This window comes from Panthera pardus, unplaced genomic scaffold, assembly GCF_024362965.1.
Source record: "Panthera pardus isolate Hobbes unplaced genomic scaffold, ASM2436296v1 HiC_scaffold_11, whole genome shotgun sequence".
NCBI classification, from domain to species: domain Eukaryota; kingdom Metazoa; phylum Chordata; class Mammalia; order Carnivora; family Felidae; genus Panthera; species Panthera pardus.
This window is the reverse complement of record NW_026526666.1, coordinates 20,781,429-20,801,426: the sequence shown is the minus strand read 5'-3', so window position 1 is coordinate 20,801,426 and position 19,998 is coordinate 20,781,429. Positions and strand designations below refer to the sequence as shown.

The 19,998-nt window shown below is 39.7% G+C and overlaps 1 protein-coding gene and 1 long non-coding RNA gene across 8 annotated transcripts in view; one reads left to right on the top strand and one right to left on the bottom strand.

Annotated features, from left to right (window-relative positions):
- DPH5 (diphthamide biosynthesis 5) overlaps window positions 1-4,833 on the bottom strand; it is a 52,043-nt gene extending 47,210 nt beyond the window's left edge. For 4 of the 5 annotated variants that reach the window (XR_002082170.2, XR_002082171.2, XM_019457644.2 and 1 more), the window contains exons 1-2: window positions 4,700-4,833; window positions 4,254-4,405 (exon numbers count right to left, since the gene is read on the bottom strand). Coding sequence is in view for 3 of the 5 variants with exons in the window: in XM_019457644.2 (XP_019313189.1) it covers window positions 4,254-4,388 (135 nt within the window). In the remaining 2 variants the exon portion in view is untranslated. Of the gene's footprint in view, window positions 1-4,253; window positions 4,406-4,635 lie in introns of all 5 variants that reach the window. The other variant, XM_019457645.2, reaches the window with a different exon arrangement.
- LOC109271935 (uncharacterized) overlaps window positions 4,827-19,998 on the top strand; it is a 196,464-nt gene continuing 181,292 nt past the window's right edge. For 2 of the 3 annotated variants that reach the window (XR_002082173.2, XR_002082172.2), the window contains exon 1: window positions 4,827-5,005. This is a non-coding gene — a long non-coding RNA (uncharacterized LOC109271935). The remainder of the gene's footprint in view (window positions 5,006-19,998) is intronic. The other variant, XR_002082174.2, reaches the window with a different exon arrangement.

Below are 19,998 nucleotides of genomic sequence, written 5' to 3'. Positions count from 1 at the left end.
TACAAGCAGAAGGGCAGAGAGAGGGAAACACAGAATCTGAAGCAGGCTCTGTGCTGACAGCGCAGAGCCCAATGCAGGGCTCAATCCCACAAACTGTGAGATCATGACCAAAGCCAAAATGAAGAGCTGGACACTACTGACTGAGACACTCAGACGCGCCTAACAAGTCATTTTCTAAGACTGGAGGGAAGACAGATTCAGATTTAGGGCAAGGACAAATGGGAAGTTAATGGGAAGTTAATGAAGGTCATAGCTGGTTGCCTCATCTTTCTCAGTGGGAAGGCCTTTACTGTCTTCTCCTCTATCCCTCCAATATCATTCCACAGCTATCAGATAGGAAGACAGGAAGTAGAGCGAGTTGGTACCCAGATGAAGTAGATTAGGAAGAAAAGGGAGGGAACATACATACTGGAAGAAAATGAAAGTTATTTGAGTGATGCCCAAGAACAAGTATAGCAAATTATTATGCTTGTTTCTTCCATGCTTTTGCTCACAATTATTTTTTCTCCAGTAAAGAACACTATGCTCTTTCTCTTCCCTTTACCAAATCTTATCTATAATAACTGTCTCTTTCTCTTCCCTTTGCCAAGTCTTATCTACAATAACAACATTTATAGTATATTTACATTAGGATCACTCTGGGGTCAGGCATAGTTCTAAGAACTTACGCCTATGAATTCATTGAATCTTCGTTATAATCTATGAGATAGCCCCTATTTTTATCCCTGTTTTAGAGATAAGAAAAAGACCACAGAAAAGTTAACTGATTGTCCAAAGTCACAGAACCTTGGTTGATTACAAAACATCCCATGTATCATAAATAAGCCATAGACAGGCAGAGCTTAGTGATCTCCTCTGCTTTTTGCAGGGTGGCTAAAGCCCCAAAGTTAGCTCCTTTTGGCCATAGCTGCTTTCTCTATTTACCCTGCGGAGCTGTGCAAATATTGCCATTTTCAATCTAGACTATGAAAACAAAAGAAATAAAACAAAAAGATTGGGATGCATTATTTTAAGACACAGCTTAAATTCCATCTATTCTGTAGTCTCCCTTGACCACCATGGACTGAAGTGATCTTTTTTTCTTTTTTTAATGTTTGTTTATTTTTGAGAGAGCGCAAGCAGGGAGGGACAGAGAGAGAGAGGAAGACATAGGATCTGAAGCAGGCTCTGCTCTGACAGCAGAGCCTGATATGGGGCTCAAACTCATGCACTGTAAGATCGACCTGAGCTGAAGTTGAATGCTTAACCAAACTGAGCCACCCAGGTGCCCCATGAAGTGATCTTCTTTCTTATATGGATTTCAATTAGAATTAATAACTAGTAATTATTTATTATGTAAGGCAGCTTCTCCTAATTCATGAAAACAAGAGCACTGGCTTAAGTAAGGTCATCTAAGTTCTTCCCAGCAATATCATTTTATAGCTTCTTTCACTGTTGTCATGAATTGTTATTTAAATCTTCCTTTATTATTTATGTTTTCCTGGGTATAACACAGATAAATCATGAACCACTTGAGAACAAAGGCCATACCTTTTACTTCTTTGTATAAGGCACTACAAGTGTATTACACCAAATCGGCATAGAAGATCATAATTTATTCACAGAAAGCGCCTAAAGAAATTCAAAGTGTATATAACAAAACTAAAACTCTTCCCTGGATTCACTGTCTCTAGTTTAATGAACTTTTGAATACTACAGAACATATAAACAATACTACCTGTTTGGCAATTTGAAAACAATAGCTTTCAATGTAAGAATAGATAGATTCCAGATTTGTTTAGTAACATCTATATATGGCTTTCATAATTTTGTGTTATTATTGATAAAAGAAAGCACATGTTCACTGCAGAAAATAGGTTTTTCCAATCTTTTTTATGCACTGTGTAATAATTATCCAGTTATTGAGACTAGATTGTACATACAGGTGTGAGCACGTGTCAACAATTTTTAAAAATCAATTTGTTTAAAGAAAGAAAAAGGTAGAAATGAAAAAACAAAAAGGAAGTCACTGAAGAGAAAGTGGCTCTGACATTTTACTGGGCAATATAAGGCATGAATTTATTTATTTATTTATTTATACCTTAACTTATTCTAGAAAAGAGTCACTAAAGGTGGCTGATGTCACACAGAAAGTTGCTCAGGGAAAAACATGAACTAAAGACCTGGAGAAGGTCATGAAGAACAGACTGATGGAATTTTGTGATAAGAAGATTCAAAATTCACCATTTTGCTTGAATGCTACCTTTCTCTGAAATTATTATTCTGTGAAGCTATGATCTATCCCTGAGTATACAGAGACACTGTATGTTACAAAGGTGAAGAGTGGTGGTTCTCAACTCAGGACTGCCTCGGCTCATATTCTGGCTCTATCACTCATTATGTGTATGACCTTGGGCAAGTTTCTTTGTGCCTGTAAACTGTGAACAGTAATTATAGAATAATAATCCTGTTCCACATATAAAGCACTTAGAACAGTACATAGTAAGTATTCTATTAATATTAGCACTTATTATTGTAGAGAAATGGATATTCCAGCACCTTAACAAAGAACACATAATTTACCTGTAGGTGAGGTTGGGCCCAGCCCGAATTCTACATTTTTGGGAAAAGAATACTTGAAAAAATTACAGCAACCAACATTACCATTTAGTTAGCACTTAAAATTTACAAAGCACTTTCAAATATATCATCTTTTTTTTAAGTTATTTTTTTAATGTTTATTTATTTTGAGAAAGAACTCAAGCAGAGAGAAAGAGAGAGAGAGAGAGAGAGAGAGAGAGAGAGAGAGAGAGAGAATATCCCAAGCAGGCTCTGTGCTTACAGGGCAGTCTGTGAGACAGAGCCCCGAAATGGGGCTCTGACAAACCATGAGATCATAACTTGAGTGGAAATCAAGAGTTGGACGTTTCACCAACTGAGCCACCTCAAATATATCATCTTAATAAAACCCTACCTTAATAAAATCTCCAATTGGTTATTATCTCTATTGTCACAAATGAGATAATTGAGGTTTAGATAAATCCAGAAATGTGCCTATCAACAACTACCATTTCTGGAGACTTTCGTGACAGGCACTACATTAAGAACCTATGAGGTGAGCATTCTTATCCCCATTTCACAAAGTAAAAAACTAAAGTTAAAGGACTTGTCCAAGATTACATGGTAACATGTAACAGAGAAGATTTCAAGTCAGGTCCAAACTTTCCTCTATGCTAAATCCTGACATCTTACCCTAAAAAATGCTGATTTGTTTTATTTGTCTCTACTCTCTTAGATGAATTTAAGTCCATTCTAGTTTTCCTTAATTACTGGTAAGAGAGGAATACTTATTATCTTGAGCTTAGACAATTTGCTTCCATCCTAACAAACCAGAGTCAACGAATCAAAGCTGGTCGTTAGATGCAACTTTCATATCAATACCAATTCAAGTAGCAGTCCTTAATTCCTTATAACTCTGAGACCAGAATTCCCTGGGCTGTGAATTTGAGAGGGCATTAGACCTGAAATTCTCTAGGTCATTTTTTTTTGTTTAGAAGCCTTGATAGACCAGACAATTCTAAAATCCTCTCCCTCCTCCTATAACACGTCCAACACTCTGTTCATCTTAATTTACATGCCATTTGGAGTTTGACAATGGACATGAACTACTTAACCCCTCCTCCAAAATGTACTGAGCCCTTAACAAGAGCCAGCTAAATGCATGATAAATTAACAAATCCTAAGTTTATTAAGTCCCAGGCTTATTCAGTATACACAAGAGTACGTGTATAAGCCTTACGGGGAGTCTTTTTAAAGGTAAGCCGTCTCTGGATAGGATACAGACAGAAAGGCGATTACCATTCCCTATGGAAATACTTCAAAGGGAGAAGCTTTCAGCGTGGTTTCTGAATATATAACCAACTCATTAAGGCTATGTCAGTACCTCATTAGCCCTCAACTCAGAAAAAAATGGACTATCTCATGAAATAAGGGATTTTGAGAACTATCCCCAGGAGTGTAAAGTAACTTTCCTTTCCTATTTACTGGAGAAAACCACAAAATTAGACTTGTAAAGTAAGACAAAAGCACCCTTTCATTTTCCAAGTCACTTGGTTGTTGTATTATTTCCATTCTTGTACTCCTCAGATCCTTAATGAGCAGGGGATGGGTTTTAAAAGGTTTCAACAAGCAGACCTGAAAAGTGCGTTCAGCTTAGTGTAATGAAAATCAGCTGTTAGCTTTCTTCCCAGGACTGGAGATCCTTAAGCACCTACCAAGACTTCCTTCCCTACAGTCAGGATTGAGGTATAGGCTTCCAGATACACCCGACTGCAGCGTCTAACAACTTCCAGGCCCTTGACTGTGATGTCCTTGGCATCGCCCAGGCCCAGGCCGATCAGGTAAAGCATTTCAAAGTCCAGGGAGACTGCAGGACGAAGCGAACAAGAAAAACATGTGTCAGCTACACTGAGGATATCTAAAATCTAGTGATGAACATGGAAACTGAAAACCAAAACAGCCGGAGGAGAGACGGCAAGTCACGAGCGAGGTCTGAGAACCTCACTCAACGCCTCTTACATGAGGATTGGAATGAATGTTTGTAAACAACCCTACCCCGCATTTTCTCGTTACACCAACCTAGGAGCACACAATTACCCTAGAGAGAATTGTAGTTGGGTCCCCAAAAGCCTAAAAGCAGCCTTTCCGAAAATATAGCTACCGAAAGCGAGGATTCGCGCACAGAGAAAATCCACGCCGCCGGCCTCACCGACGGTGCCGCAAAACGTCAGCGCCTTTACTGCACTTTACGACTAGCTGGAGGGGCGGGCAAGCCGGCCTCTGCGGGTGGGGTGGGGGAGATCTGCCGGCTGCGCCAGAAGTGACCCGCCCACTGCTAGGGTGGGGAAGCGAAAGGTCAGTCGGTCGGGCAGTCTGTCTAGAGTCCCCAGCATGGCCCTGGGAAAGGACGAGGAGCACCTGCGATCCCCTTAGCCAGTGGCTTTACACATCCCCAACCTAGGACAGGGTAAGTGCAGGAGCTCTTTGCCTGGGAGGAGCTGGACCCGAGGTTGGGTAGCGCAGCGCGGCGCGTTACGCCTTTTCTCCTTCGGTCACGAGAACGGGTGACGTGTGGGACGGACTTCCCTAATTTGCTCGGGATTGCCCTAGTGCAGAGATTTCCATCCTCGCCTTTGCATTGCGCTGCCGTTTAACCAGCTACTTCCCTGATGAGGTGTCAGTGTAGCCAAACCCGGCCATCAGTGTGATTCTGATTTCCTAGCGGGGCGGTAATTCCTGGGGTTTGTCCCCAACCCCAAGACCTCATGCCGGAGTGCCCCGAGGGGCGTGACTGGGATATGCCTCAGCCATCCTCAGTGTCGGGAAGCCCAGAGCCGCCCTCTCGTCCCGTCCCTCCCCCCGTCCCCCCCCCCCCCCCCCCCCCCGCCCCGTGCCTTTCCAAGTGACCTTTAAGAGTGCTCAGGAATTTCAGACTTCTTGCTTCCACAGGGGGAATTCCTATAAAGTAGTTAGTTAGATGTAGTTCCGGTATCGAAATGGTTTGTTTTGACTGTAAATGCTGTTGGTAAGGTCACTAGTGACCTCATCCAAGTTAAGAAGACAGTTTCCATTGTTTATCTTAGGCAGTGTTGATTATTCAGAATTTTCCTGCTGCTTCTCAGACAATGCCTTGTGTCTTTTTTTGCCCAATACCTGTTACTTAACCCTTAATTTTATGTTTTTTCCTAGGCTCCATCCACCCTTTGCACTTCACATTCAATACACTCTTCATGACTGATTCTATCCAGTTTCATTACATCCATCCATTCTTCATACCATAAACAAAAATTAATTCAAATGGATCATAGATGTACATATAAACTATATGGAAAACAAAACAATAAAACTTTACCTAGAGAGAGAATAGGAGAAAATATTTGTGATCTTATTTAGGCAAAGACTCCTCAGGTGCAACTCCAGAAGCATGATGTAGAAAAGAAAAATTGAGAAATTGAAGTTCAGAGAGATAAAACATATGTTCTTCAAAAGACATTGTTGAAGCCACACACTGGAAGAAAACATTTGCAAAACATGTATCCGGTAAAGGATTTGTATCAGGAATGCATAAATAACTCTCAAAAGGTAAAAATAAGAAAACAACTTAATTTTTTAAGTAGGCAAAGAATTTGAAAAAGAATCTCCCAGAGAATAAGGTAAACAGATCCCCAAAGAGGCTACACTAACATCAAATAAGCCACATCATTAGACATTAGGAAAATAAAAATTAAAACCACGGTGAGAATCTAGTATATTCCTATTAGAATGGCTGAAATTGGAGGACCTGGGTGGCTCAGTCAGTCAAGCATCTGACTTATCAGTCAAGTATCCGACTTTGTCTCAGGTCATGGTCTCACAGTTTGTGAGTTCAGGCCCCCCACATCTGCATCCGGTTTGCTGCTGTCAGCACAGAGCCCACTTGAGATCCTCTGGCCCCCTCACTCTGTGACCCTCTGTCTCTGTCTCTCTCTCTCTCAAAAATAAAAACAGTAATAAAAGAATGGCTACAATTAAAAGCAAAAACAAAATAAAACCCTGAATATTCACTCTCAATAATTTTGGGTATCTCTAGTATTTTGCTGACTCAGATTTTAATCTCCCATTTAGACCTCCCCTTCAGCCTCCTATATTTAACTTTCTGCTGGAAATCACCTAGATAACCCAGAGACATATCACATTCAAAGCTGAATCCATCTTCTTCCCTTTCAACTTGGCTTTCCTTCTGTATTATCTACTTTGGATGGAAGGCATTATCAACTACAGACTTATGCAAGCCAGACACGTGGAAGTTACCCCCCATTCAGTCTAACATATCTGCCTCTCTTGGTAGAAACCTTACCTACTGTCGCAGTCTTTCTTTAGGTCTTCATATCACTCTTGCAGCTGGTCACCATGTCTCCCGCACATTCATACTTCTAGGGGCCAGAGAGATCTAGCTAGGATACAATCTGAAAATGTCATTCCCTTCTAAAAATCCTTTTGAGGCCAAGAAAAAGTCCAGGCTCTTCAAAATATCCCACAGGATCATCCCTGGAATGACCTCTGCCTACCTCTCTCTAGCCTCATGTCTCTCCACTCCATACCACGAGCTTTTACTCTGGCACTACTCTTCTGTGCCCACAACATTCTCCCTTTGTGCCTCTGTGACTTTAGTCAGGCTGCCACCTCTGCATTGAATATTCTCTCCCATTCTCTCCTATCTAGGCCACTGCTCACTCTTTAAGACTAAGTTTAGGAGTCCTTCCCAGAGATCCCTGAGGTAGGGTTGAGTATCTCCTTGTAATTACAATAATACTGTATGCATATACTTATCAATCAACTTAAGTGTTTTATAATTGTCCATTTGTGTATCTTCCTTAACCAAACCATCAATTTCATAAAGTTAGGGCCTGTATCTTATATTACACAATTACACAATTGTATCTTATATTACACAGTTACCCAAGGTACACTTAGTGCAGTGTCTGTCACATAGTAGGTATTCAGTAAATAATTATTAAATAGATCATTTATGTATACACTAGTAGCTGAGCAATTTCTTTGAATTATGGTGTAGTTTCCTATCTTTATGAAATAAATGCAGGGTGTGGTATATTTTAGATGACTCCCAAAAAGTCGTTGATGGAATGTCAAACAAAAACAATGCCTCACTTATGCCACTTCAGAAAGTTATTTACGTTAAAAGGTTTATGACACAGTTCACATATACTTCATATGCACCCTGTTGAGTAGGTAAGCTTTCCAATGTACTGATCATGTTTTTGTTGTCAGATTTGCTTTGGGTAATTCCAGGTAGATTTACAGTGAAAAGGCAATGTCAAAAGGAATAATTAATCAAAAGGAAGGTGTTGTCTATCTCCTTTTAGGAAATCTGTATTGAAAATGAAGTTATTCTGGGTAGGTAAAGAAATATTCTTTTTAGATATGGAAGCAATTTCAGTTTTTGCTCTTCAGAATTCAGTCAAAGGAACTGCTTTCCCTATAGAATTCTTAAACCTTTTTACCTGCCTTCATTTCTCAATAAGAGTGTAAATTTAGGAACTTTTCTGGAGATAAAGTAAAGGTGTTATGCAAATCTCTGCAACTCAACAAATATAACCAGCAAACTCTTGCTGTTTTTTTGCAGAATTATTCTGTGTGATTTGGACATTTCTCTCTTACCATTTAAAACAGTTTCAAATATGATTGCATTTCCCTCAATAATTTATTATTAAAAACTTCAAACACTTAGAAAAGTTGAAACAGTTTTATAATAAACATCCATATAGTCACCTCTTAGGTTTGTTCTATAGTTGTTAACATTGTGCTGTATTTGTTTTATCACATGTTTATCCATTCATCCATCCATCAACCCATCTTATTTTTTGATGCATTTCCAAGGGAGTTGCAGACGTAAGTACACATATTGATTGCATTTTGCATGAAAGATAACCCCCTCATCTAGGTAAACAGATTAACAAAACATACCTTATTTTGATGATAATGAAAGCAGTTAGTCAGAATACATATTTGTAATGCCATTGCAAGTTTGAATCTCACATCTGGGGGGGGGAAGGCAGGGGGGTGGTTATAAAGAACTGTGATTCTAGGGCTTAAAAAAAAAAAAGAAAAGGATGAAATGAAAGCCTTTTTAGTTTTAGTTTAAAGAATAACAAGGATAGGGGCACATGGGTAGCTCAGTTGGTTAAGCATCAGACTTCAGCTCAGGTCATGATCTCTCAGTCTGAGTTTGAGCCCCGCATCAGGCTCTGTGCTGACAGCGCAGAGCCTGGAGCCTGCTTCAGATTCTGTGTCTCCCTCTCTCTCTGCCCCTTTCCCACTTGTACTCTCTCTCAAAAATAAACATTAAAAAGAAAAAAAAAAAAAAAGAATAACAAGGCCTAGAGAGTTTTCTTCTTTATATTCCGCTTGCAGGTAGGAGAGTACCAAATCATCCCTCAGGGTGAACATTTATGCTTTTCCTGAAAGATCTTTAAGCTGTTTTCATAACCTTTGTCAGTAACTCATTTTTATACCCACACTGTCAGAAATTCTTCCTTATATCTAATCTGTGACCTTCAGGCAGTAGTCATAAAATGTGAAAGATATAGATAGTCATAAGAAGTTAATACTGATGGCTTTTCCATTCCATTGTCATAAACACACCATATAGTAGTTATATTTTAAAGTGGGGACACTGCATTACATTATGAACAAATCATGATTAACTTACATCTAAAAGAAGTCATCCTTCAATTTTCCTATTTCAGCTAATTGTTTGCCTATTGAAAAGAAGACATCAGGGCTACTGGGTAAACTCCATGTGACCTTATTGTGAAGAGAATATTATTTTACTCTGAAGCTGGCCTTTTAATCTCCATGTTCCCAGAGATTGCCTCATTGTTAGAGGATATCTCGATTAATATTTGTAGAGCTTAGACATCTCAGATTGATTGATAGCCATTATTTTCTATCAATTCACAAGTAAGTGATAATTGAAGATAGCATGGTGTTAGGGAAGTTCTGTTTACTAAGATTAAGACAAGATTTGAAGTTATTCTGATGTGCATTGGCTTAGGAAAAAAATCACTTTATTCAGTGATTTTATTTACTCATCTATATGTTTTACATCATCTGATCATGTAAAATGTGTAATACTAAAATAAAAAATCTAGAAGTATTTTCTGTGAAAAATACAGGATTTTTTATTGTTGTTATTAATGCAGGCTTAATAGGTTGAGAGTAACCATGTGGACTGATTTTAAGAAAGTTGCCTGGAGACCTGTGTTTTTGTGTAAAGTAGCTCCCTAGGATATTTACTCTTGAGTGTGTGTGTGTGTGTGTGTGTGTGTGCGCGCACGCGCGCGCTCACGTGTGCATGTGTGTGTGTGTATAAGTAAGCTTTTTTCCTTTGTTTCTAACCCATTTTTATATTTGATGGTTTCTTTCTCCAGAGTCTGCTGCTAAAAAGGTAGAACCAGAGATACATAGTTTTGTTCTTCCTATGTTTAAACAACTACACAGTGCCCTTTTAAGATTTATTTAGGGAGTCATATCACAATTAGCCAAGATTTGTCAGGAGAAGGAGGGTGGTTTCCCCTTCATTCAAAAGCCAAAATTTTTGAAAAGGGGCCTACCAGCCTCTATATTAGTCACATGCTCCCAGTCACTAGACCACTGTCCTACATCTCAGTCACCTCCTGCTACAAAAGCTGCAAAACTGTACACTTCCAATTACTTCATCTGCTCCTTTCCCCTATAGCACTGTTCACCTTCTAATGTAACTGTGTGATTTACTTATTTGTTGTGTCCATTTTTATTGTCAGTGTCTTCCTAGAATATAAACACTACAAAGGCAGGAAATTTTTTTTTCCATTTGGTTTACTAATGTGAACAGTGTTTGGCATGTGCTCAGTAGATATATGTTGAGGGGTGCCTGGATGGCTCAGTTGGTTGAGCGTGCAACTCTTGATTTCTGCTCAGGTCATGATCTCAGGGTCGTGAGATCAAGTCCCGAGTTGGGTTCCATGCTGAGCATGGAGTCTGCTTGGGATTCTCTCTCTCTTCTTCTCTCTCTGCCCCTCTCCTGCTCACATTCTGTCTGTCTGTCTCTCTCTCTCTCAAATATAAATAAACATTACAAAATAAATAAATAAAATATTTTAATGTCATTGAGACTTTGGCTTAAGTCCAGGAGTTTCCACTCAGTAGTTCTGTTATTGCCTTTCTAAATCTCAAGTCGCTTCATCTGTGAAATAGAGATAATGGTACCACCTCTCATAGGACTATTGTGAGGATAAATGAAAGAATACATATAAAGGGCTTAGCATAGTACCTGGCAATTGGTAAAGACTCAATAAACATTGACAGGTAACAGAGTTTGAAATTAATTTTATTCTTATCTGCAGAGTCTATCAGATTATGAGAATTAGTGTTCTCCATCCCACTTAGATTGGTTCTTGTTCTTTTTCCCACTTCACAATAATTCTATGAAATAATTATATGAGTTCATTAATTATAGATCAATCCTTTAGATACTATACTTTATTGATTCACAAAATGTCATCTTAGGCGAACATTGTTATACTCTGAGGTGCTCTTTCTGAAAAAAACTGTCTTTGTATCATTGTGGCACAGAGTTCAGCATTGTAGACGTGGTTAGCACCAAATAATTGTTGCCTGGTAATTTGCTAATACCTAAAGTATAAGATGGCTAATACACAAGTAATATTTTAGTACATGAAATATAGTGAGCAGAAAAGGTGTTCATTTGGGATCTAAAAATTTTCTAGATCCCCAACAGCAATTAAAAGGATAGTTGTGGTACATTCATACAATACTATACAGTAAAAAGAATGAATGAGCTACTGTTACACAAAACAACATGAATGAATCTCACAAAGAAAGTTGAGCAAAAGAATGGCATGGAGACAGGATATACCTTACATATAGCAAAGTCCTCAAAATCATAAGTATATAGTTGGATGAATTCTTAATTTGTGTAGTTGTTTAACATAAGAAGACTGAAAGTGTGTATCCCTGATTCTACCTTTTTAGCAATAGACTTTGGAGGAAGAAATCACCAGGTATAAAAACGGGTTAGAAACAAAGGGAAAAAAAAGCTTACTTACACATACCTGGGCTCTTTGCACTTTGTGGCCTTTGTTTTACTTCCTGATCTAAACTTCAGTAGTAAGTCTCTTCCTCTTCCTCCTCCTTCCCTACCTTACCTCCTTTAAAAGATTTTAATATGAAAATGAGCAGTATAATAATCCCTGAAGCCTGGAAATTAACATAACCAGAATGTAAATTTTTTAAACCATATTAGTTGTGATTAAATATGTACACTAATAAACTATGTAGACCTTGAGTTACTCAAATTTAGCAGCATGGTCACTTACTGTACGTAGAGTGATTTTTTTTTCCATGATAAATCTAGAAACATTTTCAACCAAAATTAAACCCCTGCCTATATCAAATTGCAGAATTCCCACAAGCTTAATTTTCTTCGGGTGGATTTGGTTTGCATTTTCTAAATCCTAGGCAGGCATAGGATATGATTTATTCTAATCTTAATTTCCCTGCATTTTACTTGATTTTATTTGTTTTTTTGGTTTATTTTGCATTAATATTTTCCGATTCTTTGAATAGCATTGTTTCTTTTTAGCATTTTTTAACAACTTATTATAAGAGCTCATTAAATTTTCTGAAAATAATGGCTTATTGGGATCCAGGCTTACATAGAATCAATTTTAATCCTATCTTTTCTTCTCTCGTTACTGCTCCTTTTAAGTTATTCATTAAATAATAGTTGATGGAATTCTAACAGTAATATCAAAAATATTGTTTATTCCATGTAAGTCAATTGCAAAAGCAGTAAAAAGCTGTGGGTAAGAGCTTGGGCTTTGGAGTCAGACTACAGAACTATACAAATGCAGATAATTAAAGTACTTCTCTCATAGGATTGTCATGTGGCTTAAATGAGGTCATAGTCCATACAAAGTGCTTTGAACAGTGTCTTGTACTTAGTAGTCATTCAGTAAGTGTTATCTGCCAGTGTAAATAATTACTGTCTTTAGGGTTCTTGTGAGGATTAAATAAGATGAGTAAAGTATGTGTCAAAAGGCCTACTAAAGATTTTCTCTGGCTGGTTGTTTACACAACTTCTATGTGCTCTGGTCAGATTGCACTTCAGGACCATCCTCCCTCCCAAAAAAAAAAAAGTGAATTTGCGATTAGAATATTTGGTATTCAGAAGACATGGATTTCCAGGCTAATACTTAAAGCTTTTAAAAATTATAACATGGGGTGCTTGGAAGATGGCGGCATAGGAGGACGCTGGGCTCACCGCGCGTCCTGCTGATCACTTAGATTCCACCTACACCTGCCTAAATAACCCAGAAAACCGCCAGAGGATTAGCAGAACGGAGTCTCCGGAGCCAAGCGCAGACGAGAGGCCCACGGAAGAGGGTAGGAAGGGTGGCGAGGCGGTGCGTGCTCCACGGACTGGCGGGAGGGAGCCGGGGCGGAGGGGCAGCCTGCCAGCCAAGCAGAGGCCCCGAGTCTGGCTGGCAAAAGCGGAGGGGCCGGACGGACTGTGTTTCGACAGCAAGCGCAACTTACCGTCTGGGAGGTCATAAGTTAACAGCTCTGCTCAGAAAGCGGGAAGGCTGGAAGACAAAGGAAGGGAGAGCTGCTGAGCCCCCGGACGACAGAGCTCAGCTTGGCGGGGAACAAAGGCGCTGGCCAGTGCCATCTCCCTCGCCCATCACCCAGCCAAAATCCCAAAGGGAACCAGTTCCTGCCAGGGAACTTGCTCGCTCCGCGCAAACACCCAACTCTGTGCTTCTGCGGAGCCAAACCTCCGGCAGCGGATCTGACTCCCTCCCCCTGCCACAGGGCCCCTCCTGAAGTGGATCACCTAAGGAGAAGCAAGCTAAGCCTGCCCCTCCTGCCCCCGTGCACCTTGCCTACCCACCCCAGCTAATACGCCAGATCCCCAGCACCACAAGCCTGGCAGTGTGCAAGTAGCCCAGACGGGCCACACCACCCCACAGTGAATCCCGCCCCTAGGAGAGGGGAAGAGAAGACACACACCAGTCTGACTGTGGCCCCAGCGGTGGGCTGGGGGCAGGCATCAGGTCTGACTGCGGCCCCGCCCACCAACTCCAGTTATACACCACAGCACAAGGGAAGTGCCCTGCAGGTCCTCACCACTCCAGGGACTATCCAAAATGACCAAACGGAAGAATTCCCCTCAGAAGAATCTCCAGGAAATAACAACAGCTAATGAACTGATCAGAAAGGATTTAAGTAATATAACAGAAAGTGAATTTAGAATAATAGTCATCAAATTAATCGCTGGGCTTGAAAACAGTATAGAGGACAGCAGAGAATCTCTTGCTACAGAGATCAAGGGACTAAGGAACAGTCACGAGGAGCTGAAAAGCGCTTTAAACGAAATGCAAAACAAAATGGAAACGACGACGGCTCGGATTGAAGAGGCAGAGGAGAGAATAGGTGAACTAGAAGATAAAGTTATGGAAAAAGAGGAAGCTGAGAGAAAGATAAAAAAATGCAGGAGTATGAGGGGAAAATTAGAGAACTAAGTGATACACTAAAAAGAAATAATATACACATAGTTGGTATCCCAGAGGAGGAAGAGAGAGGGAAAGGTGCTGAAGGGGTACTTGAAGAAATAATAGCTGAGAACTTCCCTGAACTGGGGAAGGAAAAAGGCATTGAAATCCAAAAGGCACAGAGAACTCCCTTCAGACGTAACTTGAATCGATCTTCTGCACGACATATCATAGTCAAACTGGCAAAATACAAGGATAAAGAGAAAATTCTTAAAGCAGCAAGGCATAAACGTGCCCTCACATATAAAGGGAGACCTATAAGACTCGTGACTGATCTCTCTTTTGAAACTTGGCAGGCCAGAAAGAATTGGCACGAGATCTTCAGTGTGCTAAACAGAAAAAATATGCAACCGAGAATCCTTTATCCAGCAAGTCTGTCATTTAGAATAGAAAGAGAGATAAAGGTCTTCCCAAACAAACAAAAACTGAAGGAATTCGTCACCACTAAACCAGCCCTACAAGAGATCCTAAGGGGGATCCTGTGAGACAAAGTATCAGAGACATCACTACAAGCATAAAACATACAGACATCACAATGACTCTAAACCCGTATCTTTCTATAATAACACTGAATGTAAATGGATTAAATGTGCCAACCAAAAGACATAGGGTATCAGAATGGATAAAAAAACAAGACCCATCTATTTGCTGTCTACAAGAGACTCATTTTAGACCTGAGGACACCTTTAGATTGAGAGTGAGGGGATGGAGAACTATCTATCTTGCTACTGGAAGCCAAAAGAAAGCTGGAGTAGCCATACTTATATCAGACAAACTAGACTTTCAATTAAAGGCTGTAACAAGTATGAAGAAGGGCATTATATAATAATTACAGGGTCTATCCATCAGGAAGAGCTAACAATTATAAATGTCTATGCGCCGAATACCAGAGCCCCCAAATATATAAAACTATTACTCATAAACATAAGCAACCTTATTGATAAGAATGTGGTAATTGCAGGGGACTTTAACACTCCACTTACAGAAATGGATAGATCATCTAGACACACGGTCAATAAAGACACAAGGGCCCTGAATGATACATTGGATCAGATGGACTTGACAGATATATTTAGAACTCTGCATCCCAAAGCAACAGAATATGCTTTCTTCTCAAGTGCACATGGAACATTCTCCAAGATAGATCATATACTGGGTCACAAAACAGCCCTTCATAAGTTTACAAGAATTGAAATTATACCATGCATACTTTAAGACCACAATGCTATGAAGCTTGAAATCAACCACAGGAAGAAGTCTGGAAAACCTCCAAAAGCATGGAGGTTAAAGAACACCTTATTAAAGAATGAGTGGGTCAACCAGGCAATTAGAGAAGAAATTAAAAATATACGGAAACAAACGAAAATGAAAATACAACAATGCAAAGACTTTGGGACGCAGCGAAGGCAGTCCTGAGAGGAAAATACATTGCAATCCAGGCCTATCTCAAGAAACAAGAAAAATCCCAAATACAAAATCTAACAGCACACCTAAAGGAAATAGAAGCAGAACAGCAAAGGCAGCCTAAACCCAGCAGAAGAAGAGAAATAATAAAGATCAGAGCAGAAATAAACAATATAGAATCTAAAAAAACTGTGGAGCAGATCAACGAAACCAAGAGTTGGTTTTTTGAAAAAATAAACAAAATTGACAAACCTCTAGCCAGGCTTCTCAAAAAGAAAAGGGAGATGACCCAAACAGATAAAATCATGAATGAAAATGGGATTATTACAACCAATCCCTCAGAGATACAAACAATTATCAGGGAATACTATGAAAAATTATATGCCAACAAATTGGACAACCTGGAAGAAATGGACAAATTCCTAAACACCCACACTCTTCCAAACTCAATCAGGAGGAAATAGAAAGCTTGAACAGACCCATAACCAGCGAAGAAATTGAATCGGTTATCAAAAATCTCCCAACAAATAAGAGTCCAGGACCAGATGGCTTCCCAGGGGAGTTCTACCAGACGTTTAAAGCAGAGATAATACCTATCCTTCTCAAGCTATTCCAAGAAATAGAAAGGGAAGGAAAACTTCCAGACTCATTCTATGAAGCCAGTATTACTTTGATTCCTAAACCAGACAGAGACCCAGTAAAAAAAGAGAACTACAGGCCAATATCCCTGATGAATATGGATGCAAAAATTCTCAATAAGATACTAGCAAATCGAATTCAACAGCATATAAAAAGAATTATTCACCATGATCAAGTGGGATTCATTCCTGGGATGCAGGGCTGGTTCAACATTCGCAAATCAATCAACGTGATACATCACATTAATAAAAGAAAAGAGAAGAACCATATGATCCTGTCAATCGATGCAGAAAAGGCCTTTGACAAAATGCAGCACCCTTTCTTAATAAAAACCCTTGAGAACGTCGGGATAGAAGGAACATACTTAAAGATCATAAAAGCCATTTATGAAAAGCCCACAGCTAACATCATCCTCAATGGGGAAAAACTGAGAGCTTTTTCCCTGAGATCAGGAACATGACAGGAATGCCCACTCTCACCGCTGTTGTTTAACATAGTGTTGGAAGTTCTAGCATCAGCAATCAGACAACAAAAGGAAATCAAAGGCATCAAAATTGGCAAAGATGAAGTCAAGCTTTCGCTTTTTGCAGATGACATGATATTATACATGGAAAATCCGATAGACTCCACCAAGAGTCTGCTAGAACTGATACATGAATTCAGCAAAGTTGCAGGATACAAAATCAATGTACAGAAATCAGTTGCATTCTTATACACTAACAATGAAGCAACAGAAAGACAAATAAAGAAACTGATCCCATTCACAATGGCACCAAGAAGCATAAAATACCTAGGAATAAATCTAACCAAAGATGTAAAAGATTTGTATGCTGAAAACTATAGAAAGCTTATGAAGGTAATTGAAGAAGATATAAAGAAATGGGAAGACATTCCCTGCTCATGGATTGGAAGAATAAATATTGTCAAAATGTCAATACTACCCAAAGCTATCTACACATTCAATGCAATCCCAATCAAAATTGCACCAGCATTCTTGTCGAAACTAGAACAAGCAATCCTAAAATTCATATGGAACCACAAAAGGCCCCGAATAGCCAAAGTAATTTTGAAGAAGAAGACCAAAGCAGGAGGCATCACAATCCCAGACTTTAGCCTCTACTACAAAGCTGTCATCATCAAGACAGCATGCATGGTATTGGCACAAAAACAGACACATAGACCAATGGAATAGAATAGAAACCCCAGAACTAGACCCACAAACGTATGGCCAACTCATCTTTGACAAAGCAGGAAAGAACATCCAATGGAAAAAAGACAGTCTCTTTAACAAATGATGCTGGGAGAACTGGACAGCAACATGCAGAAGGTTGAAACTAGACCACTTTCTCACACCATTCACAAAAATAAACTCAAAATGGATAAAGGACCTGAATGTGAGACAGGAAACCATCAAAACCCTAGAGGAGAAAGCAGGAAAAGACCTCTGTGACCTCAGCCGTAGCAATCTCTTACTCGACACATCCCCAAAGGCAAGGGAATTAAAAGCAAAAATGAATTACTGGGACCTTATGAAGATAAAAAGCTTTTGCACAGCAAAGGAAACAACCAACAAAACTAAAAGGCAACCAATGGAATGGGAAAAGATATTTGCAAATGACATATCGGACAAAGGGCTAGTATCCAAAATCTATAAAGAGCTCACCAAACTCCACACCCAAAAAACAAATAACCCAGTGAAGAAATGGGCAGAAAACATGAATAGACACTTCTCTAAAGAAGACATCCGGATGGCCAACAGGCACATGAAAAGATGTTCAACGTCGCTCCTTATCAGGGAAATACAAATCAAAACCACACTCAGATATCACCTCACGCCAGTCACAGTGGCCAAAATGAACAAATCAGGAGACTATCGATGCTGTAGAGGATGTGGAGAAACGGGAACCCTCTTGCACTGTTGGTGGGAATGCAAATTGGTGCAGCCGCTCTGGAAAGCAGTGTGGAGGTTCCTCAGAAAATTAAAAATAGACCTACCCTATGACCCAGCAATAGCAGTGCTAGGAATTGACCCAAGGGATACAGGAGTACTGTTGCATAGGGGCACTTGTACCCCAATGTTTATAGCAGCACTCTCAACAATAGCCAAATTATGGAAAGAGCCTAAATGTCCATCAACTGATGAATGGATAAAGAAATTGTGGTTTATATACACAATAGAGTACTACATTGCAATGAGAAAGATGAAATATGGCCTTTTGTAGCAACGTGGATGGAACTGGAGAGTGTGATGCTAAGTGAAATAAGCCATACAGAGAAAGACAGATACCATATGGTTTCACTCTTATGTGGATCCTGAGAAACTTAACAGAAACCCATGGGGGAGGGGAAAGAAAAAAAAAAAAAAGAGGTTAGAGTGGGAGAGAGCCAAAGCATAAGAGACTGTTAAAAACTGAGAACAAACTGGGGCGCCTGGGTGGCGCAGTCGGTTAAGCGTCCGACTTCAGCCAGGTCACGATCTCGCGGTCCGTGAGTTCGAGCCCCGCGTCAGGCTCTGGGCTGATGGCTCAGAGCCTGGAGCCTGTTTCCGATTCTGTGTCTCCCTCTCTCTCTGCCCCTCCCCCGTTCATGCTCTGTCTCTCTCTGTCCCAAAAATAAATAAAATACGTTGAAAAAAAAAAAAAAATTTAAAAAAAAAAAACTGAGAACAAACTGAGGGTTGATGGGGGGTGGGTGATGGGTATTGAGGAGGGCACCTTTTGGGATGAGCACTGGGTGTTGTATGGAAACCAATTTGACAATAAATTTCATATATTGAAAAAAATTATAACAAATAACAAATTATTTGTTTATAACAAATTATGTTATTTGTAATGAAAGGAAGAAGAAAGTGGCACTGAGACCTTTAAAAAACTGAGTTTTGAACATTTTCCTCTTGAATAAAGATGTGATGACATTTTTTAGTTTCTAATAATACTATCCTGTGGTCAGTTAAACTTCATCAGTAGGTTGGCAGTGTGTAGGGCATGGCTTTGTAATACTTTGGGGCCATAGAAATTACACTCCAAATCATATTAATTTTGAGACTGGCATCACTCAACATTATTTGTTTCTGCTCACCTGTGCTTCTGTCTCCCCCCCCCCCCCATGTTTCTCAGTAATAGAATTCCTCGTTTCATCACTATATGCATCTCTAGTTCATCACTATATGCATCTCTGCCTTATTATTTCAAGAGTTTGAACCATACAACTGATATGCTTAATAGAGACTTGATTTCTTGCCCTTAGCTCCACCTCACCATAAATGAGTTCCCTTTTGCAAAGCAAGACTCCCCAAAAGCTAGATATTTAGCTGTCTGAAACTGTCAGGTTCACTGAGTACTTTTGAACGGGTTGTGCCCTGCACAGCTTTAGGAAGTGCCAGTCACATAGACTACATACAACCCGCTCAACTGGTCATGGTGGCCCAGTGACCTGTTGCCTATTAACCTTTTTCACCTGCTGTGCTTCTGCTTGGATAGACACCCTGGATCTTATGTTACTTGACTTTTTGTTTGTTTTAAACTAATGATACATGCCATATCATTATATGCTGAAATAACACTTTAAAGAGTGGTCTTCACTGGACAACATGTGCTGAGGTTCATGCCCCAGTGTTTATAGTCTTCTTTAAGTATTTGATACCCTGCGCTTTGTATCTTGTCTCTGTTTGGTTTGTCTCAACTTTAGTGGCCACCCATTGTTCAATGTTGTTGCATCCACCTGGAAGACTCCCATAGGAATCTCACCCTTTAAGTTGTGATTTAGAAGCCCCTCATCTGTGGTATCTTCTCACCTCACTTAA